The sequence below is a fragment of the Myotis lucifugus genome, unplaced genomic scaffold, assembly GCF_000147115.1.
Source record: "Myotis lucifugus unplaced genomic scaffold, Myoluc2.0 scaffold_136, whole genome shotgun sequence".
In the NCBI taxonomy this organism is placed as follows: Eukaryota; Metazoa; Chordata; class Mammalia; order Chiroptera; family Vespertilionidae; genus Myotis; species Myotis lucifugus.
In genome coordinates, this window is record NW_005871184.1 from 1,231,071 (window position 1) to 1,256,121 (window position 25,051).

General features: G+C 40.7%; 1 protein-coding gene across 1 annotated transcript in view; it reads right to left on the bottom strand.

Moving 5' to 3' along the window:
• LOC102429311 (alpha-fetoprotein-like) overlaps nucleotides 1-19,538 on the bottom strand; it is a 32,857-nt gene extending 13,319 nt beyond the window's left edge. The window contains exons 1-10 of the mRNA XM_006094383.3: nucleotides 19,454-19,538; nucleotides 18,354-18,405; nucleotides 18,066-18,207; nucleotides 14,398-14,609; nucleotides 12,300-12,432; nucleotides 8,513-8,610; nucleotides 7,374-7,503; nucleotides 5,633-5,847; nucleotides 3,359-3,491; nucleotides 1,668-1,765 (exon numbers count right to left, since the gene is read on the bottom strand). Of these exons, the coding sequence (XP_006094445.1) occupies nucleotides 1,668-1,765; nucleotides 3,359-3,491; nucleotides 5,633-5,847; nucleotides 7,374-7,503; nucleotides 8,513-8,610; nucleotides 12,300-12,432; nucleotides 14,398-14,609; nucleotides 18,066-18,207; nucleotides 18,354-18,405; nucleotides 19,454-19,538 (1,298 nt within the window). The remainder of the gene's footprint in view (nucleotides 1-1,667; nucleotides 1,766-3,358; nucleotides 3,492-5,632; nucleotides 5,848-7,373; nucleotides 7,504-8,512; nucleotides 8,611-12,299; nucleotides 12,433-14,397; nucleotides 14,610-18,065; nucleotides 18,208-18,353; nucleotides 18,406-19,453) is intronic.
• Nucleotides 19,539-25,051: the final 5,513 nt, after the last annotated feature.

The window sequence follows — 25,051 nt, forward strand, 5'->3', positions numbered from 1 at the left end:
GCACAGAGCAGGGCTGATCAGGGGGTTGGGGCGCCGCATCCTGTCACACACAGACCGCAGGGCCGATCAGGGGGTTTGGGTGCTGCCCCTGTCATGCTGATACCGGTGCCGGGAGGCATATTACCCTTTTACTATATAGAATAGAGGCCTGGTGCATGGGTGGGGGCCGGCTGGTTTGCCTGAAGGGTGTCCTGGATCAGGGTGTGGGTCCCCACTGGGGTGCCTGGCCAGCCTGGCTGAGGGGCTGAGGGCCGTTTTCAGGCTGGCGGGTGACTGAAGCTCCCAACTGCTCCTTTTTTTCTTTTTTTTTTTTTTTCTATTCTGGGCCAGCTTTAGCTCTGAGGCTGCTGTAAGCAGGTTTCTGGCCTTTACCTTCTGTATTTGATACAATGTTGCGGTCCGGCTGGCTGAAGCTCGGCTGACTGAAAGCCGGTTTCTGGGGTTTTGTTTAGCTTCTATATTTGCAACATAGTTGCTTAGAGTTGCAGCTGAGAGGCCGGCAGGTCAGGCGGGGAACGTTGGAGTTCGCCTTCACTGGAGCAAGCAAGCCTCCCTGCTCGCTTCAGTGCATGGCTGCAGGCCGCCATCTTGGCTGACAGTTAATTTGCATAAGGATATGCTGATTAGCCAATGGGAAGGGTAGCGGTCGTACGCTAATTACCATGTTTCTCTTTTATTAGTGTAGATGGAGTTGGGGGACGGATTTAGCTATAACATCCAATAAAACAGTCAACCTAATCCAGTGTTTCTCAAATTGTGACTCCTGGATCAGCTGTATCAGCACTCCTGGGAACTTGGTAGAAGCCCAAACTTCCAGGTCCCATCCCAGACTTAGCAATCAGAAACTCTTGGGGTGGGGCTGTATTTAACAAGTCCTCTAGGTAATTCTAAAGTTTGAGAACCAGAGATCTAATCCTTAAAAGTAGACATTAGCAGTTGAACACAACATAAAAGAAAAGTAATAAGCCACATATTCTCTCTGAAACAAGAACAATTTTTTCTGAATCCATTATTCTGGACATTTAATTTAAGATCAATAATACTATGGGACACTATGTCGAACTGAACTTTGCCTCAATAATCCTTTTCTAAATAGACTATTGCAGTGTGATTCTAAAGACTCCTAAAAATTGGCTTTTGCTTTTTGATGTATTAATCTTTGAAATACAATGGGATTTACCAGTCTCTCTGCACATAAGAAGTTGTGTGTGTTCCCTCTGGCAATTAACTAAGGTATCCATTCATCTGTACTCTCAGTGGTGACAATACTAAATTTTCCATATGGACCTGATTTGAAATGGACACAGGGATCCTACATTAGATCTCTGTTGTAGCTTTAACTCAAAATTGCATGCAAAGCCCTAAGCTAAATGTCCAGGTGTGTGGGAGGGAGCCCCTGTGAGATTGCAGAAAGGCAGCCAGGGCCTGCTTGGCTCCTTAACCTCTGGACATTGACTGAAATCTGGAATCTGGCTTGGAAAACAGAGGAAATGTTATATGGCATCTATCTTACCAAGACAAAGATAGCTAGGTTATTTCTGAACTGATGTTTTCCTTAGCCTCTGAGATTTTAAGGTTGGCTATAGACTCTTTGAAACTCTCAGCATCAGGAGTTAGCAAAAGCTCACTAAACAAGTATAAATCTGGACAATATCTTACAAGCATACCTGTCATGGAAGTTACTATCTCCTAATTTCTCATGTAAATCACAATGATTTTTAACGTGCTCGTGGCTTTCATGAACCACTCGTTGGAACATTTCTTTCTGAAAAATAAAGATAATCAGTGTTTATCTATCATTGTAACAATATATCTCAGGTAAGATTGCAAAACTATCTTCTGTAAGAATTTAATGTAGCTGTTTTCCTAAACCCAGGGTTTTATTTATTTACTGAGTTAACAAATCTTGAAAAACACGTTTTGCTAAAACAGGAATGGCCGTGTATTTTGTGTGAAAAAAGTGGGACAGTGAAATTAATATTCAGTTTTCCATGATAAAAACTCATTGTGATTAAATAGTATATTTTACAAGTATATGGCAAATCATTCATCAAGCCAAAAAGAGATTATTAAAGGTAGTTTATAGATCTAAGTTTAATTGGTCAGTGTGTGTGTGTGTGTTTACTGGTTATTTTTAATAATACTGTCTTTTTACATAAACAGCAAATATAGAGAAAAAGATATAAAGAAATATGGACATGTATTAAGAAGTCGTGGTGTAATAAAAACATGCAGCCTTGAATATAGTAAAATACTGCAGAAATCCACATTAAATCAATCAAAGGGAATTCTCAGCGATTACTGTAAATTCAGTTTTTGACCACACAAATTAATTCCGGTGGGAAGATACTCGTGACCTTGCAGGCTGAATACTTTGGTAGGAGCACCAAACCAAGTCCCCCCGATCCTGATAGGCGGTGTTTGTTGTAGGGAAAATGTTGCCAGACATGTAAACTGTTTGCCTGGATGTAAGCCTCAGCCCTGTCCTTACTGCCTGTATGGCATTGGGCAAGTCATTTGAACCTTCTGAAATTCAATGCTCTCATCTATAAAATGTTGTTAGCAATTCTGGCATTACCTGATACCAAGCTTTTATGAGGACCAAATAGAACACTGGGTATAAATTTGCTGTGTTAACTCTAAACATCCATGTTTCCTTAGGTGTTATTACCATAATGATTATTGTGGAGGTCTGCTGGTGATGCCACCAGAGGGTGCTAACCTATAGGAGACTAAATCACTTTCATTTATCCTTCTCTCTGTGAACAGGAGGATGCTAAGTGTACCTGCTCATGCCCAGACAGGTCAAGAGATTCCCTTCACCCTCCACTCTCACCCCCACCCCACACTCTATAAATATGTAAGCCATTGGTTAGAACAAAAGCCTGTTTCCTGTTTCCTGATAACCCCCCAAAAACAATTGAACAATCAGATTTGTAAGGCCACCTGTATTTTTCATGTCAAATGCATAACAGGAGCTGCTGCCTATGAACAATATGATTTCTGGCCAGAAATAGGAACAGTTTCCAGGCCTGCTTGGTAGAAATAGTCGACCTTCCCAACAGGCTGTGCTGTCATGCTACCTGCTACAGTGCCAGACATTCACTTTAAAGGGGAGATTGCGTAGCAAATCTTCCAGGACGTACAGAATCTATAAGACAGTGACTTGCACAGAGAATCACTGTGGTATCATGATGTGGCCTTTGGTTTAGATGACAGTGATAGTCCACGTGTAGTGAAATTAGCCAGAACATGTATAATCATCTTACAAAAGTATGGCACTACTAACAGAACTGTATTTTTTCCTGTGCTTGTAATCACTTATGAGTAACAGGTTGAACAATAAAAAGGCATTTACCCCATGGCTATAGCATTCCAGAGGATTTTCTAATTTACAGCATTTTTCCAATAACTTTTGATACACTGAATCCACTCTTAAAATCACTGGAACTGCCAACTCTGGATGTCTTCTTGAATATTCATAAAGAAACCTGTATCCATATGAAACATATTTGAAAGTAAACAGTAAAATTCAAAGGCTATGAGTGTTCTCTCTAAAGCCAATTATAATTCTGAAATTTGTTCAATATTTAACTGACCTTAAGACATTTAGAAACCTTAGGAGGCTGGCAGGTAATTTTATTGACTACATTTTGAGATAAGGAAACCAAATCAATAAAATATGTGATGTTTTTTAAGTCACACAGTAGCCAAGCCGGGATGGCTCAGTAGTTGACTGTCAACCCATGAACCCAGAGGTCACTGGTTCAATTCCCAGTCAGGGCACATGCCTGGGTTGCAGGCTCAATTGCAGTAGAAGGTTGCAGTAGGGGGTGTGCAGGAGACAGCCAATAGGTGTTTCTCTCTCATCAATGTTTCTATCTCTATATCCATCTCCCTTTCTCTCTCTCTAAAATCAATAAAGACAATAATAAATAAATACTTTTTCAAATAAAGTCACACACTAATGAGTGGCAGATCCAGAACTTAAACCTCAAATACTTTAATAAGCTGATAGTTCTTGGCTCAGAATCTCTAGTTACTTTCATTAGAAAATAATTTAAGTACTTGGGTGAGAACACATTTTTCTCAATGATTGTTGAGGCTAGATTTTATAAGTATTACAATTCTTTTGAAAGAAGTGCTGGCTGGCTAAGTATTAAATCACCATCTTTCCTTCTTTTCCATATAAACTTTGAAGCATGAGTAGTTCATGCATAATCTACCCATTTTTCTGGGTTACAAGGAAGGAAATTTGGAGTCTAGGATCTGTACAAAGGAATCATAGAATTGCAGGAGGTATCTTAGAAGTCATCTTATCCAACCACCTCAGTTTACTGTCGGAACACAAGAGTCTGGAGAAATTTCGTGGCTTGACCTACATGCCAAATGGCAAAGCTGGACTGGAAATCAAGTCTCCCAACTCATAGTCTAATGTGAAAACCACTAAAAAGCTAGGCCTATCAACTTCTTCAGTACCAGATGCAAGTTTAGGAATAAGTAGGTTCAGGAAGAGACACTTACTTTTTAAGCCAAAATCCAATATAAATTTCAAAATATAGCTATGGACTTTCTACAAATCCAAATAATATTTCACAAAGTGATCTTGAAAATATTTTAACCATACAATAATATTGAAGTCAGTTTGTCTTATGCACAAATTAATATGCGCTTCTGAATGGATACCAAAGATATTAATACTCCATCTATATCTCTAATCTTTAAATGCCACACTATGGTTTTGGGCGTAAGTATTAATTAAAATAGAAGAGCTGCCCTAGTCGGTTTGTCTCAGTGGATAGAGCATTGGCCAGAGGACTAAAGGGTCCCTGATTCAAATCCAATCAAAGGCACATGCTCATGTTGTGGGCTCGATCCCCAGTAGGGGGTAGCCAATCCATGATGCTCTCTCATCATTTTTTTTTTAAATATATTTTATTGATTTTTTTACAGAGGGGAAGGGAGAGGGATAGAGAGTTAGAAACATCGATGAGAGAGAAACATCGACCAGCTGCCTCCTGCACACCTCCTACTGGGGATGTGCCCACAACCAAGGTACATGCCCTTGACCGGAATCGAACCTGGGACCTTTCAGTCCGCAGGCCGACGCTCTATCTACTGAGCCAAACCGGTTTTGGCTGCTCTCTCATCATTGATGTTTCTATCTCTCTCCCTCTCCCTTCCTCTCTGAAATCAATGAGAAATATATTTAAAAAATAATAATTAAAATAAAATAGAAGAGCTAACCAGGTATATAATTCTGAAGCTCTTACTTAGAGGACTCTAAGTCCGTTAGAGCAAACATTTGACCTCCACTGCATTTTTTAAAAAGTTCCTGTATTAGTTGTCAACATTTAAAAATTAAGAAACTCCAAGAATCTCTCAAAATGCAGTAGACCTAACCACCCAAAGCCTGCATTCCAATATGGTAACATGTGGCTGGAGTTCTGTAGTAGCTGCCAACTTTGGACTCCACAAAGCATCTCCTGCTGGTCACAGTTCCCATTTAGTTGCTCATTCACATCATTGGCTAACTGCTGTCATCATTTAAGTTTACAACTTTATATACTATTTTAAATAATCTATAAATATAATATTCCATCATTAATATTTTATAAAAAATCTGTATTACTCTTGTAGAAAATCATCCTGCTTGTCAGTGAATTGTTTGCATACAAATCGATCTTCCGTAAACCTGCTGAGTGGCAGGGATGAGAGATGAGGTTTATTGTCATTTTCAGAGTTGATAATGCATTCCCCTCTGAATGGCACTGGCAGTGCACAGCATGGAGTGATCTTGCTGGATAGGAGAGCCTGTTTAGAGCAGGTATAGTTCATAAGCTGGCTCTAAAACAGAAAAGGGAGCAGTTGTTTTTGATGACTTCATTCTAACTTATTAATTAATTAATTAATTTATTTATTGTTATTAATAGAACACAAGATAAAAAACTTCTCATTTTATATTGCTTTATCCTTGGCAAACTGAAAGACCAAAAAAGTCATTTGTAGTGACTCATTCTAATTAGAAAAGCTTCTCTATTTGATCTTACTCAAGTGTCACAATCTCTTTTAAATAGACCATAGTATTGTTTCCATGTTTAGGTCAACAAAATACAAATGAAGAGTTTTATTGTCTTGCTATTGTTGCTATTGTTGTAAGATCTCAATTTAGGAGACATTTGTCTCTGTCATTTACTATATATCCTATATAATAAAAGGCTAATATGCAAATTGACCGAATGGCAGAAAGACCGGTTGCTATGATGCGCTCTGACCACCAGGGGGCAGACGCTCAATGCAGGAACTGCCACCTAGTAGTCAGTGTGCTCCCACAGCTGGGCTCATGGCTGGTGAGTGCAGTGGTGGTGGCAGGAGCCTCTCCCACCTCCATGGCAACACTAAGGATGTCCGACTGACGACTTAGGCCCACTCCCCATTAGGAGTGGGCCTAAGTCATCAGTCAGACATTCCCCAAGGGCTCCCGGACTGTGAAAGGGCACAAGCTAGGCTGAGGGCCCGCCCCCCTCCCCAGAGTGCATGATTTTCATGCACCGGGTATCTAGTATTACAATAATATTACTATTACGTATACTTACATACATTTACCTATCCATACATATGTACACACAAATAATGGTGTGTGTGCATGAATAAGCTAGTCTCTACACTTAAGCAACTCATAATCTAGTTGGAGGGTCAAACAATTAAACAATAATAATGCATTATAACAGAAATTGTAAAAAAAAGGTATATATATGATACTTTGGAAGAAAAAAGCAATTTGTAGTGTGAAGATCTTGAATAATTTGAATCTTAAAGGACATATAGAAGTTAGTTGGAAACAAAAGAAGAGGAAAAGCATTCTAGAATTGTTTATCTTTATATGTAAAGAATCTTAGAGGTAAGAAAAAACTGTCACACCAGTTTCTATCTTCATCCCTGCTCATTTCACAGACAAGTTCTTTCAAACCTTCACAGAAAGGTAAGTCTCAATACTATTTAATTTATGTCAAAAAATTTAAAAGGAAAAAAATTTCTAATTCATTATCTAGAAGTTGGCATAACTAAATACCAAAATCTGATAAATGATAATTACTTTTACAGATTCATTATATACCACTATCACCTTTATTTAAGCAATACAAGGTTTTTAAATTAACTAATTGGGGTGATATTGGTTAATAACATTATACAAATTTCAAGTGCACAATTCTATGGTATATCATTGCATTGTATGCTCATCACCCAAAGTCTACCACCATATAGTTGACCCCCTTTAACCTCTTCATCCTCCCCCAATCTTCTTCCCCTATGTTAAGAATTATAAGTATTTTAAAGGCCAGAGTGAGTTTTGAGAAGACAGAGGATCCTACCCTGCCAAATACACATGCTACTGCATTTCCTTCACAACAGGTCTGATGAAGATTTTTAATATCAGCAGCCAGTTTGGCAATTTCAGAAAAGTTAGCTTTAGGTTGTTTTTTAGTCAACAGAACCAATTCCCTGAAAAAAAAAAGGTACATTTTAAACAACATTGTGAATTTGATTATTTCTAAAGTTAGTTCTAATTCATTGAGTAACAAAAGGATAGAAACACATTGTAAATGTAGGGTGAAGAGAATATTTTAAATGCTTTCTGTTTCTTCAATGATGGCACCCAGAGTCATACAATATCTAAGTCACAAAACAATATGATTCAACTGATAATCATGGATAATATAGTTATTTTAATAATTTAAATTATTGCTTAAAGAGTTGAGCTGCTTAGAGAAGTGATTTGGATATTTATCTGACCTGATTTTCCAAGTAAAAGTCTTCATCACAAAGACAATAATTACAGGAGGCTTGGGTCTCCCTTGCCTCTCTCTGTTGCCAACTGAGCAATATCCCTAAAATTTCTCTGGAAATAGGGAAAATGGGCCTGCCTTGGAAGGAGAACTGAGCTTCTGGGCAGCCTGATGTTGTCCTAAATTGGAGAAGAAGGTAATATAAGGCAGATGAATGTCTTTAGGGGTCAACTTGGACAGAAACACAATCTAGGCCAGAAAAGAGGCATATTGGATAACATCAAATTCTTCTCCTGCCTCATCCTCCTCCATTCCCACCCCAAGAAACACCACTGATTTCCTCTGTTCTGTGTAACATTGAAGCCAATGTTTTCCTATCTTCCCAGAAAAAATAGCTTTTGTCCTCCAGCCTTTACCATGCAGAATAATTAAGTACCTGCTTCTGTATGTATGGAATCAGTTGTGCACTGAGGAAGAGACTAAGGGTGAGCAGATGGAAAAAACTGAAGCAGGAGATAATGGGCAGAAATGACAACTGTGCAATTTCATGCCCAGCCCTGTGTGCCCTATTGCACAGACAAGGCAAGTAGCGTATGTGTAGAGAAAAGAACCAGGTCTGTACTGAGAGACATTATTAAATGAAAAATAAATGATTTTTCAAATTAGTTTTATCAACAGGGTGATCCAGCAACAACAAAGTCCACAAATCTGAAAAGGTAACTTACACTGCTTTGGCTACTTTGTGGTTGAATTTAGTCCCAATTTCACATAAATGGTGATGCCTCAAAGATATTTCTCTCATGTATTTTCTGATGGGTTGTAGCTGTAATTAGAAAAACAAATCATCAAGGAAATATGGTAGTTACTTTCGTCATTAGTAAAGAAAAGAGAAAAGTAAAAATTGTGTATCTCTTCAAAATTAGAAAAATTTTAGTGTCATATTTAAAAGAGGCCAAATGCAACAGCATAATTTTGGGGGTGTTGTTGTTGTTGTTGTTTTATAAAATAGCAACTCTTTTCAGCAGAGATCACTTGTTCCAGTGATCAAACATTTGGAATATAAATAAGAACAAGAAACTGAGCAAAGGAAAGTCACTAGAGTACATTTGATATGTGTTACAGTTGTATTTTGGTTTTATTCAAGTAACTAACTCTGTCATTTTGGACATGTCTCCAAGTGTTATCTATAATATATGTTTTAGTTTTACAATATATATTAATGAAGTCCCCCCAAATATGTTCATTCTTTAACTCAGGATTTTTACTTTTGAAACTATTGCAAATATACTTTTCTAAATAAATAAAAACAAAATTGTTCAAAAATGTATTTTATGATAGCAAAAATTTGGAGACAAAATGTTTCAACAGCAGAGAGGGGGTTAACTTATAATAGCACATTATTTTTTAGAAGTTGTATATTGCTAATAAAAAGTTAAGATGTTTAAATCTCTATCAAAACTCTATATTTGGTGTGATTGCACAATGTACAAAATAAAATCTGTAAAGAAAAAAAATACCAAAATTGATATCTCTCAGTGGTGGGAATGTAAGTAATAGTTTAAAATTCCAGAAGAGGTCTATATTTTCACTGAAAACATTATATTGACCACATAATACTTTTACTTTGGGTAACTGCACCTTACAGTACTATTTTTAAGAACAAATTAGAAAATATATACAAAGGAAATATTCAAACCACAAAACTGACACAATAATTATAATTATATTTTTATAATTAATTATAAATATAATTTTATCTTTAATACTACACATCTGAAATTAAGTATAAACACACACACACACACACATATATATATATATATATAAGCTTAAGTGACCATTATGACCGGTTGACCAGTCACTATGATGCACACTGACCACCAGGGGGCAGACGCTCAATACAGGAGCTGCCCCCTGGTGGTCAGTGCACTCCTACAGCCAACCTCCTGTGGCGATCAACCTCCCATGGTCCCTCCCCCTGGCTGGCTGGCCCCGATCGGCCCCAACTGGGACTGGGCAAGAAGGCCACGGTTGGCCCCCATCACCAGCTAGGCCAAGGGACTCCACCGTGCACGAATTCGTGCACTGGGCCTCTAGTTTATTTATAAGAGAGTTTCTGAATACTTAGTTCATAAGGTTGTGTCTGATCACAGATACAACTTTTGCACAATTGGTTATGTAATTTTTTCTGAGGTTGGGAGCCAGAACTACTAGGAACAGACATCTTGGAAGTAGCAACTCTAAATATCACAAAACGAGGTAGAGGAGAAAAGAACTCTTAACCAACTTAAAAAAATTTGCTCATACCTAACATTATAGAGGCATGTTATACATGAAAGAAAAATTTTCATTGCAAGGGTTAAGGTCAAGAAAACTTTGTAACTTAAAATAGTAAGCACCAAGTTACCTTGAGAATGCATTTTCATGAAAATTCTCAATCTTCAGAAATACCAGGTAATGAAACATAAGTTTGCGTGATCATTTACTTTTTGTTTTTTATTAATATGAAACCAAAAGCAATAAAAAAAAGACTGTCCTGCTAGAAATACAGAATTGGCTTCTGAAAGAATTGGTATTCACTAAGAGAAAGAATGAAGAGGAAGGTAATATATATATTTTACATATCCTACATAATAAAAGGCTAATATGCAAATTGGTTGAATGGTGGAACGACCAGTCACTATGACGCACACTAACCACCAGGGGGAAGAAGTGGGTTCATGGCTGACAAACACAGGGACAGTGGCGGGAGCCTCTCCCGCCTCCACGGCAGCACTAAGGATGTCCAACTGCCAGCTTAGTCCAGTTCCCCGCAGCGGGCCTAAGCCATCAGTTGGACATCCCCTGAGGGCTCCTGGACTGCAAGGGTGCAGGCTGGGCTGAGGGACCCCCCAAGTGCACAAATTTCATGCACTGGGCCTCTAGTTTAATGATAATAGCTATAATTATTGCATATTAGCATATGCCAGAAACTCTTTAGATATATAATTTAATTTCTTGTACAAGGTAGACAATAAAGAGCTCAATAGGAGAAACAGTGCAAAGGAATAGAGAAATAGAAGTTTAGAGGAATATGAGATAACATCTCACCGAAAATATTAAAAAAGAAAACAGCAAGGAAGAAGCAACACTGCATTTAGCCTTGAGGAATTCATCAACGTGATTATCAAACTACTACTCATTTCATCACAGCCTTTGGAAAATCCATCTGGTGCCTCCTCTAGAAAAAATGGTTATTGTACATTGATATTTAGAACCTTTAATTTGCACACACAAAACATATTTTGTCATGAAATTAATCACATTTACAACTATTTATACATAATTTAATGAAGGACAAAATGCCACATGGTTAAAATTAAGTGTGGCTGACTGTACATTCCAAAGATGACTACAGCAATGTTTTCTATCCTATGCTCACCTTACAGTGAGACAGTGACAGTTCTCCCATCAAAAGTTCCAAGATTATTATATACTGTCCCCTTCAAACTGATGAGTTTTCGTGGTGTTTCAACCACAGAGTATGGCAGAAGTAACATCTGAGTCTGGGTCTTGAAAGGGCATATCATTTCTGCTTTACCCACTAGAATACTCATTCTTAATGACTTTGGCCATGGGAAAGCAGTGGAATTGCCCAAGGCTGTCATGCTGTAAGGAAGCCCAAACAAGTTAAGGCATTGTGGGCAATGAAGAGACGCTATAATAAATCTCACCAAAAATAACCTCACAGAGTGATCTGATCACAGCTTCCTAACTGGGCCCATTATGGTGGGCTGTCATTTTAGCAAAATGCTTATCTTTGCCTTAAGTCCTGTCCATTGTTTCTGTACATCTATGTTAACTTTTTTGAAATGCTTTATAATCTTGTTAACTATCCAATGTATAAAACTGCCAAACTGCCATTTTCCCAAGCATTTAAGATTTTGGTTCCTGACAGGGTCAGCAGTTTGGCTCAAATAAATTCTTTTAAAAATTCTCTATAGGTTTTTGCATTCTTTTGTCAACAGCAGAGAGAATTCTTGGAGAGGCCCTGAGATTGTATGAGAAGAAAGAGATGTTGAAGCACCCCCGCCCCCCGCCCTCCCCCACCTGTGTTTCAGCCCTTCAGAGTTCCAGACCCAAGCATTGTCTGACTATAACCACATGAAAGGCCATAAGACAGAAGCGCCCAGATGAGTCCTTCCTGAATCCCTGCCGGTCAGAAATCAAGAGAATAAAATGATTGTTTTGAGTCACTAAAATTTGGGGTGTTCTGTTACGTAGCAACAGTAACTGAGATATTAAATATTTATTATGGAGTAATATCTATGCTAGATCATGCTCCTCAAATTTATATGACTATACACATCGCCTAAGTATCTTGTTAAAATGAAGTGTTGTCTAGTAGGTCTGGAGAAGAGCTGCAGATTCTGCATTTCTAACAAGCTTCCAGGTGATGCACATGCCGTTGGTCCACAGCCCACACTTTGCATAGCAAGGCCCTGAATAACAGTTTACATATGAGTATCTTACCTTTATCTGGAAGCATTCAGTTTTATTTTCTTCTTGGCAACATGACTGAACAGCTGTTTCATAGCAAGCAGACATGGTCAGAATAGTGGGTCCATACAAGAATGGATGCTTTCTAGAAGTTTCATAAATATACCTGTAATTTGACAAACCAGAAGATGTGTTCTTTGGAGTTCAAGAACATGTGCAGATGCTGTTTCTTAAAAATGTAGGGTTGCCCTAGCCAGTTTGGCTCAGTCAAATGAGTGTCGGCCTGTGGACCGAAAGGTCCTGGATTCAATTCTGATCAAGGGCACAATCCCCAGTGGGGGTGTGCAGGAGGCAGCTGATCAATGATTCTCTCTCATCATTGATGATTCTATCTCCCTCTCTTCCTCTCCCATCCTCTCTAAAATCAATAAAAATATACTTAAAAAACAATTTAGGGTTCACTTAGTTTTGTTAACCTGTAACATCTAGAATATCATGGTGTGAAAGATATGAACTAGCACTATACTTAAATGCATCAAATGTTCACAATGGATAGATTACTGTGAAGTTAGTCAGACATTTCGAGTGCCCATGAGGTAGCCAAGTGTACCTCTGGGGTGATGGGGAAAGAGAATCAGGAATCAAAACTTTTCACTCTTACATAAGCATAGAAATTAGAAAATTCAATAGTCTAAACTGAATTATAAATGCATAATTGTACACGAGTACAGAGGAATTAAATTTAGAAGTTCTTTCTAGACTAAGAAAGTTGTGCTATCTTTTCAGTCCAAAGTAGCTGACTTTCTCTACAGCTTTGATATAAATTAGTTTCCTTGGCTGAGAATTAAATCAAGTTCTTGGCTTATAATTATGAGGCATGTAGTAGAAAATTATTTGTCCCTTGAATATTTATAGTTGTATGCACATAAGTTAAAATTAGCAAATAAAATAACCCCTTAATTACTGACTTTATTATAAGTATTCAAGAAGAGGTTAAATTCGCTGCCTGAATATTGGTTGGAATTTTTAATCTCTGAAAGTTCAACCCAAATCTGATTCTATAATTCTCACCTACATTAAATGGGTAGCCATTTTTCCATTCCCATTTAGTTGCCCTTAATGTCAGACAAGTTGGGACCCTATCCAATTTCTGTTCCATCATCCTTTCTCCCTATGTGGCTGAGGACACTTAATTTTTTCTTGAAGGCTCAGTAATTGCTGGAGCAATTCTGCTCTTTTATGGGTGAATTAAAAGAATTAGCATTATTCAGCATTGTCACCCTGTCTGCCCATTCATCTCTGGCCTAGAGTTTCATGACTAAAACCTGAAAATCAAACTTCTTCCATGACTTGCACTCTAGATCCAGCAATCAGATCTTTGCCTTATTCCTGGTGTCTGAGCCTGTACTGATAAGATAGCCAGAACTGGATTCCTTGAGAACTGAGGCCTTGTATTTATCTTGTCATTTCTACCTCTCTGGGTATTGATTTCCTGCCTCTAAACCCAGCCACTTGCTAGCACACTACTCTCAACATATAGACTCCTCCTATGTTAACTAGAAAACCAAAATATGAGCTTGCCTACCCATTTGCCATATGCTGTCCACTCCAGGTGAGAATTATAGAACCAGAGTTCTGGTGTAGAAAACTCATTTCGGACATCTACAATTGTTACTTATTCCTAGTGTCCCAATGACAGACCCTGTGTCCATGCCTATCGGATACCATCCCTGATATCCCCTGATGAACATCCCAAATGCCAGCCCCTTGCCTGAGCTATTATCTGCTCTCTGTTTCTAGTACTTTCTTTTTATTATGCTTTACCTGTTTGACTATACATTTCAACATCATTTGCTTCTGGTTTGACTAATGTAACCTTTAAGGAGATGGGTCCATTATAGGTTCTAGTCACTTTTAATGTTTCATGGCTCAGACATTTCCATATCCTATTGAGTTCACTGAGACCATAATTTTCATTCAGAGGGAGAAAAAATATACTGTAGCTCAAATTTTCACTTTAATTCCATGTCATAGAGCATTGTGTTCTCAGAGGCTGTTATGTAAAAAAGACCTGTCTTCAAAACTGGAGAATACTCTGCTTCAAAGACAATGGCAAGGAGAAATGACTTACCTCTTCTTCACTAACACTTGATTCCCTTTGTTCACCTCACAGATCTGCTCAAGATTTGGAATTTGCAATATTTCCCTGTAATTATCATCATCTTTTTTATTTAATAGGAAGCACTTGTGTCTTGCTGTGTTATTTACATTGCAACAGTCAGAAAATACATGTTTGTCAACCATTCCTTGGTTATTACATATATGCTCTAAGAAGGTGGTCATCTGTAGGAGGAAATAATAATTTAAAGAAGCATGTGGGTTCTACATTATTTTTAAAAATATATTTTTATTGATTTCAGAGATGAAGGGGGAGAGAGAGAGAGATAGAAACATCAATGATGAGAGAGAATCATTGATCAGCTGCCTCCTGCATGCCCTCACTGGGGATCGAGCTCACAACCTGGGCATGTGCCCTTGACTGGAATCAAACCTGGGACCCTTCAGTCCCCAGGCTGACACTCTATCCACTGTGAGCCAAACCAGCCAAGGCAGAAATTATTTTTTTTTATAGGAAACTGAGTGCAGAATGTTACACTTTGTATCCAATAGTCCCTGGACATAGTTCTTCTGTACAAAAGTCTTTTAGGTTTCTAAGTCTAAATTCTCACATGTTGGACATTGACCAAATAGAATTTATTATTCTCTCCTTTCCTATGTAATTGCTTCATTTTCACACAGTTCATAATATTAAAATAAACATAAGCCAGAATTTCCAGGGCCTAAAGAAATCAAGATATTTTAAGTGAGAATTATCTACTAATAAATAGGTAGTAGTTTGCTTTCCTGTCTTCCTAGTTTTATTTCCATGGCAAGTTATATTAAGAATTGAACTCTGAAGCAATGTGTATTTAGTGTCAAATATTCAAGTGGAAATGTAATAATTCAGTTAGTTTTCAAATATCTTTGGGTGGCAGTAAATGTGTGAAATAGTGTAAACTTCAAATGACATATTTTAAGATTTGGGGGATAAAGGAGTAAAATCTTCAGCTTTTGAAATGTAAATAAGAAGAAATCACTATAAAATAAGTGAGTCTAGCCACTGACATAAGTACTTCATTTAAAATCTGTTTCTAATAAGACTAATGATTTTTCTAAATATATATACAGTCTCATAAAAGGTAGGTTTTAGAGGAAGGAATAAAAATAGAAAGAAGAAAACTACTCATTTGTATTTTAAATTGTTTGTCATGAGAATAATTGATCAAGCAGATAGGTAGGTAGGAGATGACAGATAGATAGATGATAGAAAGAATATGTTAGTGTTTATCAAGAATTTGCTAATCACAAGATAGACATACTTTATAAAAAACAATAGTAATTCCTAAGATTTCAAGATTATTTACTAACTTGGAAAAGAGCCCATAATAATATTCACTTCTTTCTTCTTTTACATATTCTCTAAGAAACATTTTAAAATTAGTACTTCATTTTCTCAGGAACCTTTATACAAAGATGTTAGACTATAGTAGTTTAGTGATAGAGGCAAAGCAACCAACTTAACAAATTGACAGTTTAGGCTATAATTCATTCCCTTGAATGTTTGGTTCTAAAAGTCCTAGAGATGACCTGATAAACTATCTGTACTAATAAAAGCCTAGGTGGTCCTTGCACCCTCACGCGTAATATCATCACAAGATGGCCACCACAAGATGACCACCAGAAAGGTGGCCAAGTGTACAACAGAGGCGGGGCCAGGTGGCTGCTCATCGCAATGAGGACTGGGGGTCCCACGGCTCTGTGTGACTTGGACGAGGCGGGTCCCAGCGTCTCTGCCAGCTCATGTGGAAGAGGTGGGTCCTAGCATAGGAGGCAGGTCGTGGCAGGGGAGGGCAGTTGGGGGCGATCAGGCCAGCAGGAGAGGGCAGTTGGGGGTGATCAGGCTGGCAGGGGGGCAGTAAGGTGTCAATTAGGCCAGCAGGAGAGCGGTTAGGGGGCGATCAGGCTGGTAGACAGAAGCGGTTAGGGCAATCAGGCAGGCAGGCAGGTGAGCAGTTGGGAGCCAGCAGTCCTGGATTATGAGAGGATGTCCGACTGCTCAGGGATTGGGCCTAAACCAGCAGTCGGACATTCCCCGAGGGGTCCCAGATTGGAGAGGGTGCAGGCCGGGCTGAGGGACATGCATTTCATACACCATGCCCCTAGTCTATACTAATAAAAGCCTAGGTGGTGTCTCGCCCTTGCATCATCACAAGATGGCCGCCCTCATGTCATCACAAGATGGCCAACCCCACGTCATCACAAGACAGCTGACCCTACATCATCACAATATGGCCACCCCCATGTCGTCACAAGATGGCCACCCCCATGTTGTCGCAAGATGGCTGCCCCGACATTGTCACAAGATGGCCACCACAAGATAGCTGGCAGGGGAGGGCAGTTGTGGGCGAACAGGCCAGCAGGGGAGGGCAGTTGTGGGCGAACAGGCCAGCAGGGGAGGGCAGTTGTGGGCGAACAGGCCAGCAGGGGAGGGCAGTTGGGAGTGATCAGGCTGGCAGAGGAGGGCAGTTAGGGGCGACCGGGCTGGCAAGGGAACAGTTAGGTGTCCATCAGGCTGGCAGGGGAGCAGTTAGAGGGCAATCAGGCTGGCAGACAGAAGGGGTTAGAGGCAATCAAGCAGGCAGGCAGGCGAACGGTTAGGAGCTAGCGGTCCTGGATTGTGAGAGGGATGTCTGACTGCCGGTCAGTTGGACACCCCCCAAGGTGTCCCAGATTGGAGAGGGTGCAGGCTGGGCTGAGGGACAACCCCCAAGTGCACAAATTTCATGCTCTGGGCCTCTAGTCTATATATATAACAAGGCAGCAACCATAGCATGGTAACGACCAGTCGCTATGATGTTCACTGCAGCCAACAAACCAGCCCGATAGGGGGTGGGGCCAGTAGGCCAACCTCCCCGAAGCCCCACCCCCAGCCAGCCCCGCCCCTGATCACTGCCCACCCCGATCAGGGGCAGGGCTGGCCAGCCAACTGCCTGCACCCCCTCCCCCCAGCTGGCCCTGCCCCCGATGGGTCCCTACCACCTTGATTTGCCTTTGGTCCCTCCTCCTAGCCAGCTCCACCCCCGATTACCCCCCCCCACTCCAATGAGGGGCAGGGCCAGCCAGCCTACCACCCATGGCCTCTCCCCTAGGCCGCTGAACCCTGATCAGCCCCTCCACCCTGATTGGCCCACAGCCCCTCCCCCCAGCCAGCTCCACCCTGATCGGCTCCCACACACCAATAGGGTACGGGGTTTGCTGGCCCACCCCCCACAGCCCCTCCCTATGGCCAGCCTCACCCCTAATCAGCTCCCCCACCCCAATTGGGGCCGGGGTCCACCAGCCAATCGCCTGTGGCCCCTCTCCTCAGCTGGCCCAGCCCTGATCCGGCCCCAATCAGATTGGGCCAGCCAGCCTACCTCCTGCTGTCTCCTCCTCTCAACAGGCCTGATACCAATCTGCTGATTGGGGCCGGGCTGGCCGGACCCCACCTGTGTATGAATTCATGCACTGGGTCTCTAGTAAGTTTATAAAACTATAAAGATTATATCTTAAGTATGAATATGTACATATTGCTGCCTTACAATCCTCAACCAATTTTTTCAGTGAGCCCTCCTTATAACAGCATGTTTTGTTTGCAATTTAATTGAGAGAGAGAGAGAAAACAAGAGAAAGGTAGAAGGCACAAGATGATTCACATACCAACTGGTAAGAGCATTCTAGAGGTGACTCATGTAGCTTGAGGCTCTTGCATTTCTCTGCAAAATCTAGTAACTCTTCAACTATGGTTTGTACTTCTTCATAAGTGGATTTCTGAAGAAACTGAGCAACCATAATGCTAATGCTGAAACATGACACTGTGAGTGTTAAAGATAGAATTGAACCCTTTTCCACCATCATTCTTGTTATCTAGTTGTCCCACTCCCCTCCCCCTAAATAATTAATGTGATTTTAAGTTTCAGATAAAAGTATAATGATAACAAAACTCACATGTCTCTTAAGTTCTCCTCCAGATAATTCTGGCTATTAGAGTGCTGCATGGCTGAGGTGGAGGGGCAGGGGGAGAAAAAGAGGCTTTATATGTATAACAGGAAATTTTCCAAATTGAAATCCCCCTTTATAGTTCTGAAATCTATATTTATTCACTCATAAATTTTCAGATGTATTTTTGATTATCATAATGAATTTTAAAAAGTATTAGAATACATCTTTGCTTGTATTTAAACTGTATTCTGTGAATGACATTTCTATTCAATATATTCTGCAGTTGAAATCTATCATTGGCCTACAAATGAGTTACATGTACTTATGTTGAAACTTCTGAAATAATTGAACTTGATGATTTGGTTATTTAACTTTACATTAGAAGAGTTCAATACCACACTGAAGAAATTTTAAGAAAATTAGAGTTTGCTTAATTTGGCAAAAGTAATATCTCACATGTATTGGATTTACTCGTCATCTTCATCTTACTCCTTTTTATACTGATAGCTTCTATAATGCTTAGCAGCAATCTAGTAAGTAGAGAAACCACTATTACTTGCTATACTGACATAGGGGAAGGCTTTAGAGATAGCTATTCTGAATTCAACTTTGAGCTCTGATGCTTAATGTGGCTTTGGGAAAATAAGCTCTCAGAATTTGTGTTTCTCTATAAAATGCAAACAAGTTCTATTGCACTAGATAGTTGTTCACATTAAATGAAGTCATATGTGTGAAGCATCAAGCATAGTGCCTGGCTCACAATAGTTACTAAATAATGTAGTTCTAATATTATTCCTGCTATTATGAATATTTTTGATTTATCTAAAGCCATTTATTAAATTTTAAATGCAAGTTTAAAATGTATCATTCTCTCATCAAAGTGAAAATAAGACTAAAATGAATGAGGTCTTCCTGTGGATTGATTCAATATATTAGCTCTCTTCATTCATTCACTTCATAAGTTAATTTCCAGCAATTTTCAATGACCCAATGAAAGTAATGAGCACTGAGAAAGAGAAGTCATTCCATATGCATTTTAGTAGTCATTACCTCTTACTAGTACTCCGGGCACATGGAATGTACAGATTGGAAATAGGATTCCCTACCTGCATCTAGTAAACTTCTCTGAAGAGTTTGACCTTTAATGTAGCTGAAGAAAGCAAGAAAATATGTGAATCTAACAGTCTTCATTTTTTCAGACAAACTTTTACGGAAGGTACTCTATCATTTGAGGGAACTGAAAAGTCCTCTTATAGTCTTTTTAATTAGTTAATATTAATAATTAAACTTTTTCTGGTGAATATTTTTCCAGGCCACTATGACATTGATCAAGTCGAAGAATTCATAGCAATGAAGAAATGTTGTTGATGGATAGCCATTCATTAACGAATACTGGATTTTTTAAAATGAGTTATGTCAATGTACTTGTTTTTTCAAGATTACACCATGTAGGCCTTGCAATGAAGTAATCAATAACACTTTGGGTACACATCTCTTTTCCTGGAAGTGTCTGCTGACAAAGTCAAAGTTCTAAAATGAGGGGAGAAGATAAACATGAACTACCCCCAATTCAAATAAATGGTTAAGGCCCCAGGTCCAGTGCTAGACACCTTTTCAAGCCCCTGAGGAAAGTAGGGAGCACAAGCCTTTGGAGAAAGCACAAGGGAATGGGACTGAATTGACTGAGTGCTTACTGTGAGTCTGGCACTTTATATTACCATATAATAGCAATACTCTTTCTTGAATAAGGAATGAAGACTCAGGTCATATTATTTGCTCATGCATTCACAGGTTGAGATTAAGGCTTGTCTGACTTCAGAGCCTATACCAGCCAAGAGCTAGTATCAAAAGCTGAGGTCCCAACATTCCTCAGTTGCTGTCTTCTTGCCTGTCATTTAATTCGGAAGGAAACACTGATTAAATAAAAATTCTAAAATAAATGTAAAGTCCACAATTTTTGGAAATGAGAGATCGCTGGTTACTTTAATCATTCCTGTCCTCAGTTTTCCCATCTACAGAGGGAGGGTTTGGACCAGGCCATCTCGAAGGCTGGCAGTCCATTGCTTGATTCTACTACACACGTATTCTCATTTCTGGTCTTCTAGGCAAAATATATCACAACTAAGAGAGATATTTGTTTGAAAAGCAAAGCAAAACTGTCATTATTTAAAATTGGGACACATTGGCTAATGTAAAGAATACTGATGGCCACATGTGATAGAAAGCCAGGGTCAGCGAATGGAAGTGTCTGGCAGGTTTCCATCATCATTTTCAGGGTTCTCTAAATAGTCCCAATGCTCAACATTTCTTTTGTTTTGTTTTGTTTTTTTTCCAACATTTCTTTTGTTGTGCATCCTTAGAGGCCTTCCCTTGAGATCTTATTCTAAACCTCTGGAAACTATCAGAAATGGCTCTATTACTCTAGGGATGGCATTACTAATTGATGATTGCATTCTTTCTCTCTGAACCTACACTGAGCCTTAAAATCATTCACAGCACAATGCCACAGGACAGCCACTAGTAACTGATTGAAGTTGGAACTTGTTGTATGTGGGCAAAATTAATTTGTCTTTTTAAAAAAATTGAATGAAATTAACTTCCCAGGAGAACCATCCTCTCAGAGTAGGACTTTTGAAAACATAAAAAGATGTTAAGCCTGATGGTGGAATTTCAGACCAGAGGAAAGGCAAGTAGTGGGGGTTATTTAAGGAAGGGTAAGGAATGAGTTTTGTGACAGGGCTCAAAAGACAGCAAATAATTTGGTCCCTAAGAGCGTTAGATCTTCAAACTGACCTTTAATATAAGAAATGGAAGGTAGACAGGTACAGAACACACTGATAATTTCTAACAAATGTTATGTGCACAGCAAACTTAATCCTTGTCCGACTAATAGAAATAGAGTTCAAAGGATCTTCAGAAAAACCACGACTGGATCCCTAGGTCCCACCAAAAACTTGGGTGGTGATGGCTCATGCACTCATTATCTTGACACTCATTAGTGTACCAGGAGACTTATCACACTTACAAGCATCTCTAGTACCATAGCATTCTTCCTGCAGCAAGTCTAGGTATGTTTTACTCCTTGATGTGGGTTTTGTCTGAGCAATACAGAATAAGTGGTTCTGAGTCCTGTCTTCTCCATGCAAAATATGTGTTTTGAATAAACCATTCCTCCCCCTCCTCACATCACATTGGTCAATATTAGTTTGTTCTCTGGCACATCAGCAGAGAGTTGTATGGCAGTTTCTTCTGTGATAAAGAGCCTTGTGATGGTAACAGGTTTCTGGGGCTCAGGTGTCATAGCTGCTGCTCTTAGCATAGTATTGGACACAGAATAAGATCCACTATTAGGAGAATCGAAGATGGCGGCATAGGTAAACACCGGAGTTTGTTGCCTCGAACAACCACTTCAAAAATACAACTAAAAGTCGGAGCGGACATCAACCAGAACCACGGGAAGGCTGGCTGAGGAGAGTCTCTTCAACTAGAAGCAAAAACAACAGCATTCCGACGCTCAGCGGAGGCGCAGTGTGGAAAATTTAAAGGTACGGCGGTGCGGTGGTGAGGGTGCGCGCGCAAAGCAGGCGGGCGGCTGAGGGCGCGATTGTCGTTTTCAATCAGGAGCGAGTCTCAGACTCTGGGCTACAGATCCGGGCGAGTCTCTAGGGACCCAGACTCAAACGGGAGAAGCGGGACTGTCTGGCTACGGCCCCTCCGAGGTTTGCAGCGGTTGTGGGGACAGAGAGGCAGAGCCCCGGGAGACGGACTGAGAGCGGCCATAGCTGCTCCCTCCCCCCGCCCTGTTGAGCCCGCCCCGCCCAGGCCCTGCGCACAGCCATTTGCCGACCGCCTCAGGCAAAGGCTGGAATAGCGCCTCCCCAGAAGACAGACGTTTTCCACAGCTGATTCCTACAGCCAGTCGGCCTGGTGGTCAAACCCCTCTAGTGTTAACTACAACAATTAAGGCTTGGCTAGAACAAGACTGCGCACAGAGACCACAAGGGGGTGCACCAAGAAAGCATATAAGATGCGGAGACAAAAAAACATGACAGAAATGGAGGATATGGAGCTAAGAATCGCAATTTTGAGGGCTTGCCATAAATTTGTGCAGAGCCTCACGAAAACTAATGAGACCCTCGATGCTACGATAAAGAAATTAGAAAGTAAGCATACACGGACTGAAATAAAGAATATTATACCCAATAGCAGACCAGAGGAGCACAAGACTCAAACCAAAGATTCGACAAAAAACACCCAATTGGAAACGCAAAATGAAAAAAGAATCCGAAAGTGTGAAGATAGTGTAAGGAGCCTCTGGGACAGCTTCAAACGTACCAACATCAGAATTATTGGAGTGCCAGAAGATGAGAGACAGCAAGATATTGAAAACCTATTTCAAGAAATAATGGCAGAAAACTTCCCCCACCTGGAGAAAGAAATGGACTTACAGGTCCAAGAAGCGCAGAGAACCCCAAACAAAAGGAATCCAAAGAGGACCACACCAAGACACATCATCATTAAAATGCCAAGAGCAAAAGACAAAGAGAAAATCTTAAAAGCAGCAAGAGAAAGAGGCTCAATTACCTACAAGGGAATACCCATACGACTGTCAGCTGATTTCTCAACAGAAACTTTGCAGGCCAGAAGGGAATGGCAAGAAATATTCAAAGTGCTGAATACCAAGAACCTACAACCAAGATTACTTTATCCAGCAAAGCTATCATTCAGAATTGAAGGTCAGATAAAGAGCTTCACAGATAAGGAAAAACTAAAGGAGTTCATCACCGCCAAACCAGTATTATATGAAATGCTGAAAGGTATCCTTTAAGAAGAGGAAGAAGAAGAAAAAGGTAAAGATACAAATTATGAACAACAAATATGCATCTATCAACAAATGAATCTAAGAATCAAGTGAATAAATAACCTGATGTACAGAATGAACTGGTGATTATAATGAATCAGGGACATAGAAAGGGAATGGACTGACTATTCTTGGGGGAAAAGGGGTGTGGGAGATGCGGGAAGTGACTGGACAAAAATCATGCACCTATGGATGAACTCAGTGGGTGGGGAGTGAGGGTGGAGGGTGGGGTGGGAGCTGGAAGGAGGGGAGTTATGGGGGGAAAAAAGAGGAACAAATGTAATAATCTGAACAATAAAGATTTAATAAAAAAAAAAAATCCACTATTAGATACAAAATAGAATTAGCTAATTGTGCTCTTTTTCACTACTGTTGACTGAATTTATAATCTACTAGTGGCCTGTTGCATGAAATTCATGCATGGGGGGCGTGTCCCTTGGGGGATGTCCGACTGCCGTTTAGGCCCACAGGGATCGGGCCTAAACCAGCAGTCGGACATCCCTCTCATAATCCGGGATTGCTGGCTCTTAACTGCTCACCATAATCCGGGATTGCTGGCTCTTAACTACTCACCTGCCTGCCTGCTCTGATTGCCCTTAACCACTCTGCCTACCAGCCTGCTCACCCCCAACTGCCCCCCCGCCAGCCTGCTCACCCCCAACTTCCCCCCTGATGGCCTGCTCACTCTCAACTGCCCCCCCCTGCCAGCCTGCTTGCCCCCAACTGCCCTCCCCACTGGCCTAATCACCCCCAACTGCCCCCCCTTGCCAGCCTGATCACCCCCAATGGCCCCCCCACCAGCCTTATCACCCACAATTGCCCTCCCCTCTTGGCCCCTAACCACTTCTACCTCAGCCCCGCTGCCATAGCTTTGTCCAGAAGAATGTCCAGAAGGTCTCCTGGAGGGTCTCCCAGTGTAATTAGCATATTACCCTTTTATTAGTATAGATAGAGGCCTGGTGCACGGGTGGGGACAGGCTGGTTTGCCTTTAAGGGTGTCCTGGATCAGGATGGGGGCTCCCTTGAGGGGCGGTGCAGCATGGGCAAGGGGCCTGTGATGGTTTTCAGGCCAGCCATGCCCACATTGGGGTGGGGGTCCCCCCTGGGGTTCTTGGCCAACTTGGGTGAGGGGTGATGGCTATTTTCAGGCTGGCCACACCCCCTTTAGGGTGGGGCTCCCTGCTGGGGGCCCTGGCCAGCCTGGGTGAGGGGCTGAGGGCCATTTGCAGGACCCTCCCTTGGCAGCCGGCCTGGGCGACCAAAGCCTCCCGCCTGTTCAGGCCTGCTCCGTGGCTGTCACCCACAGGCCCCTCCTTCAGCAGCCGGCTTAGGCAGGTGGGAAACTTGGCTTCCTCTGTCGCTGAGGGTGACCTAAGCCTCCCGCCGGCTCCGGCTGACTCTGTGACCGCCACCATCTTTGTTCCGCTAATTTACATATTCCCTCCTGATTTGCTGTGGTGAGCGGAGGTATGGTCAATTTACATATTTGTCTATTATTTGTGTAGATTATCTAAGTAAAACTTTCTTCCTTGCTATCCTCATTAGTAAATGAGAGTGTTTAGAAAACTGACTTCCCAATTCCTACCACTCCCTCTGCTTAGACATCACTGCCACACACAGGTCCAACATCACAGCAATTGTGGCTTGAAATGGAGGAAGAGAAGAGTCACTGTCAGTCTTCCTTCTCTCTAAATAACAGATTTTATAAGGCATACAATATGGCCATACCTGAGAGGTTGTGTGTACATGGCTAAGAATATCCTTCTGGAATTAGAGGATTACACGTCATATGACACTGAACAAATTAGTTATCTCTCCAAGCCACAGATTCCCTATTTGTAAA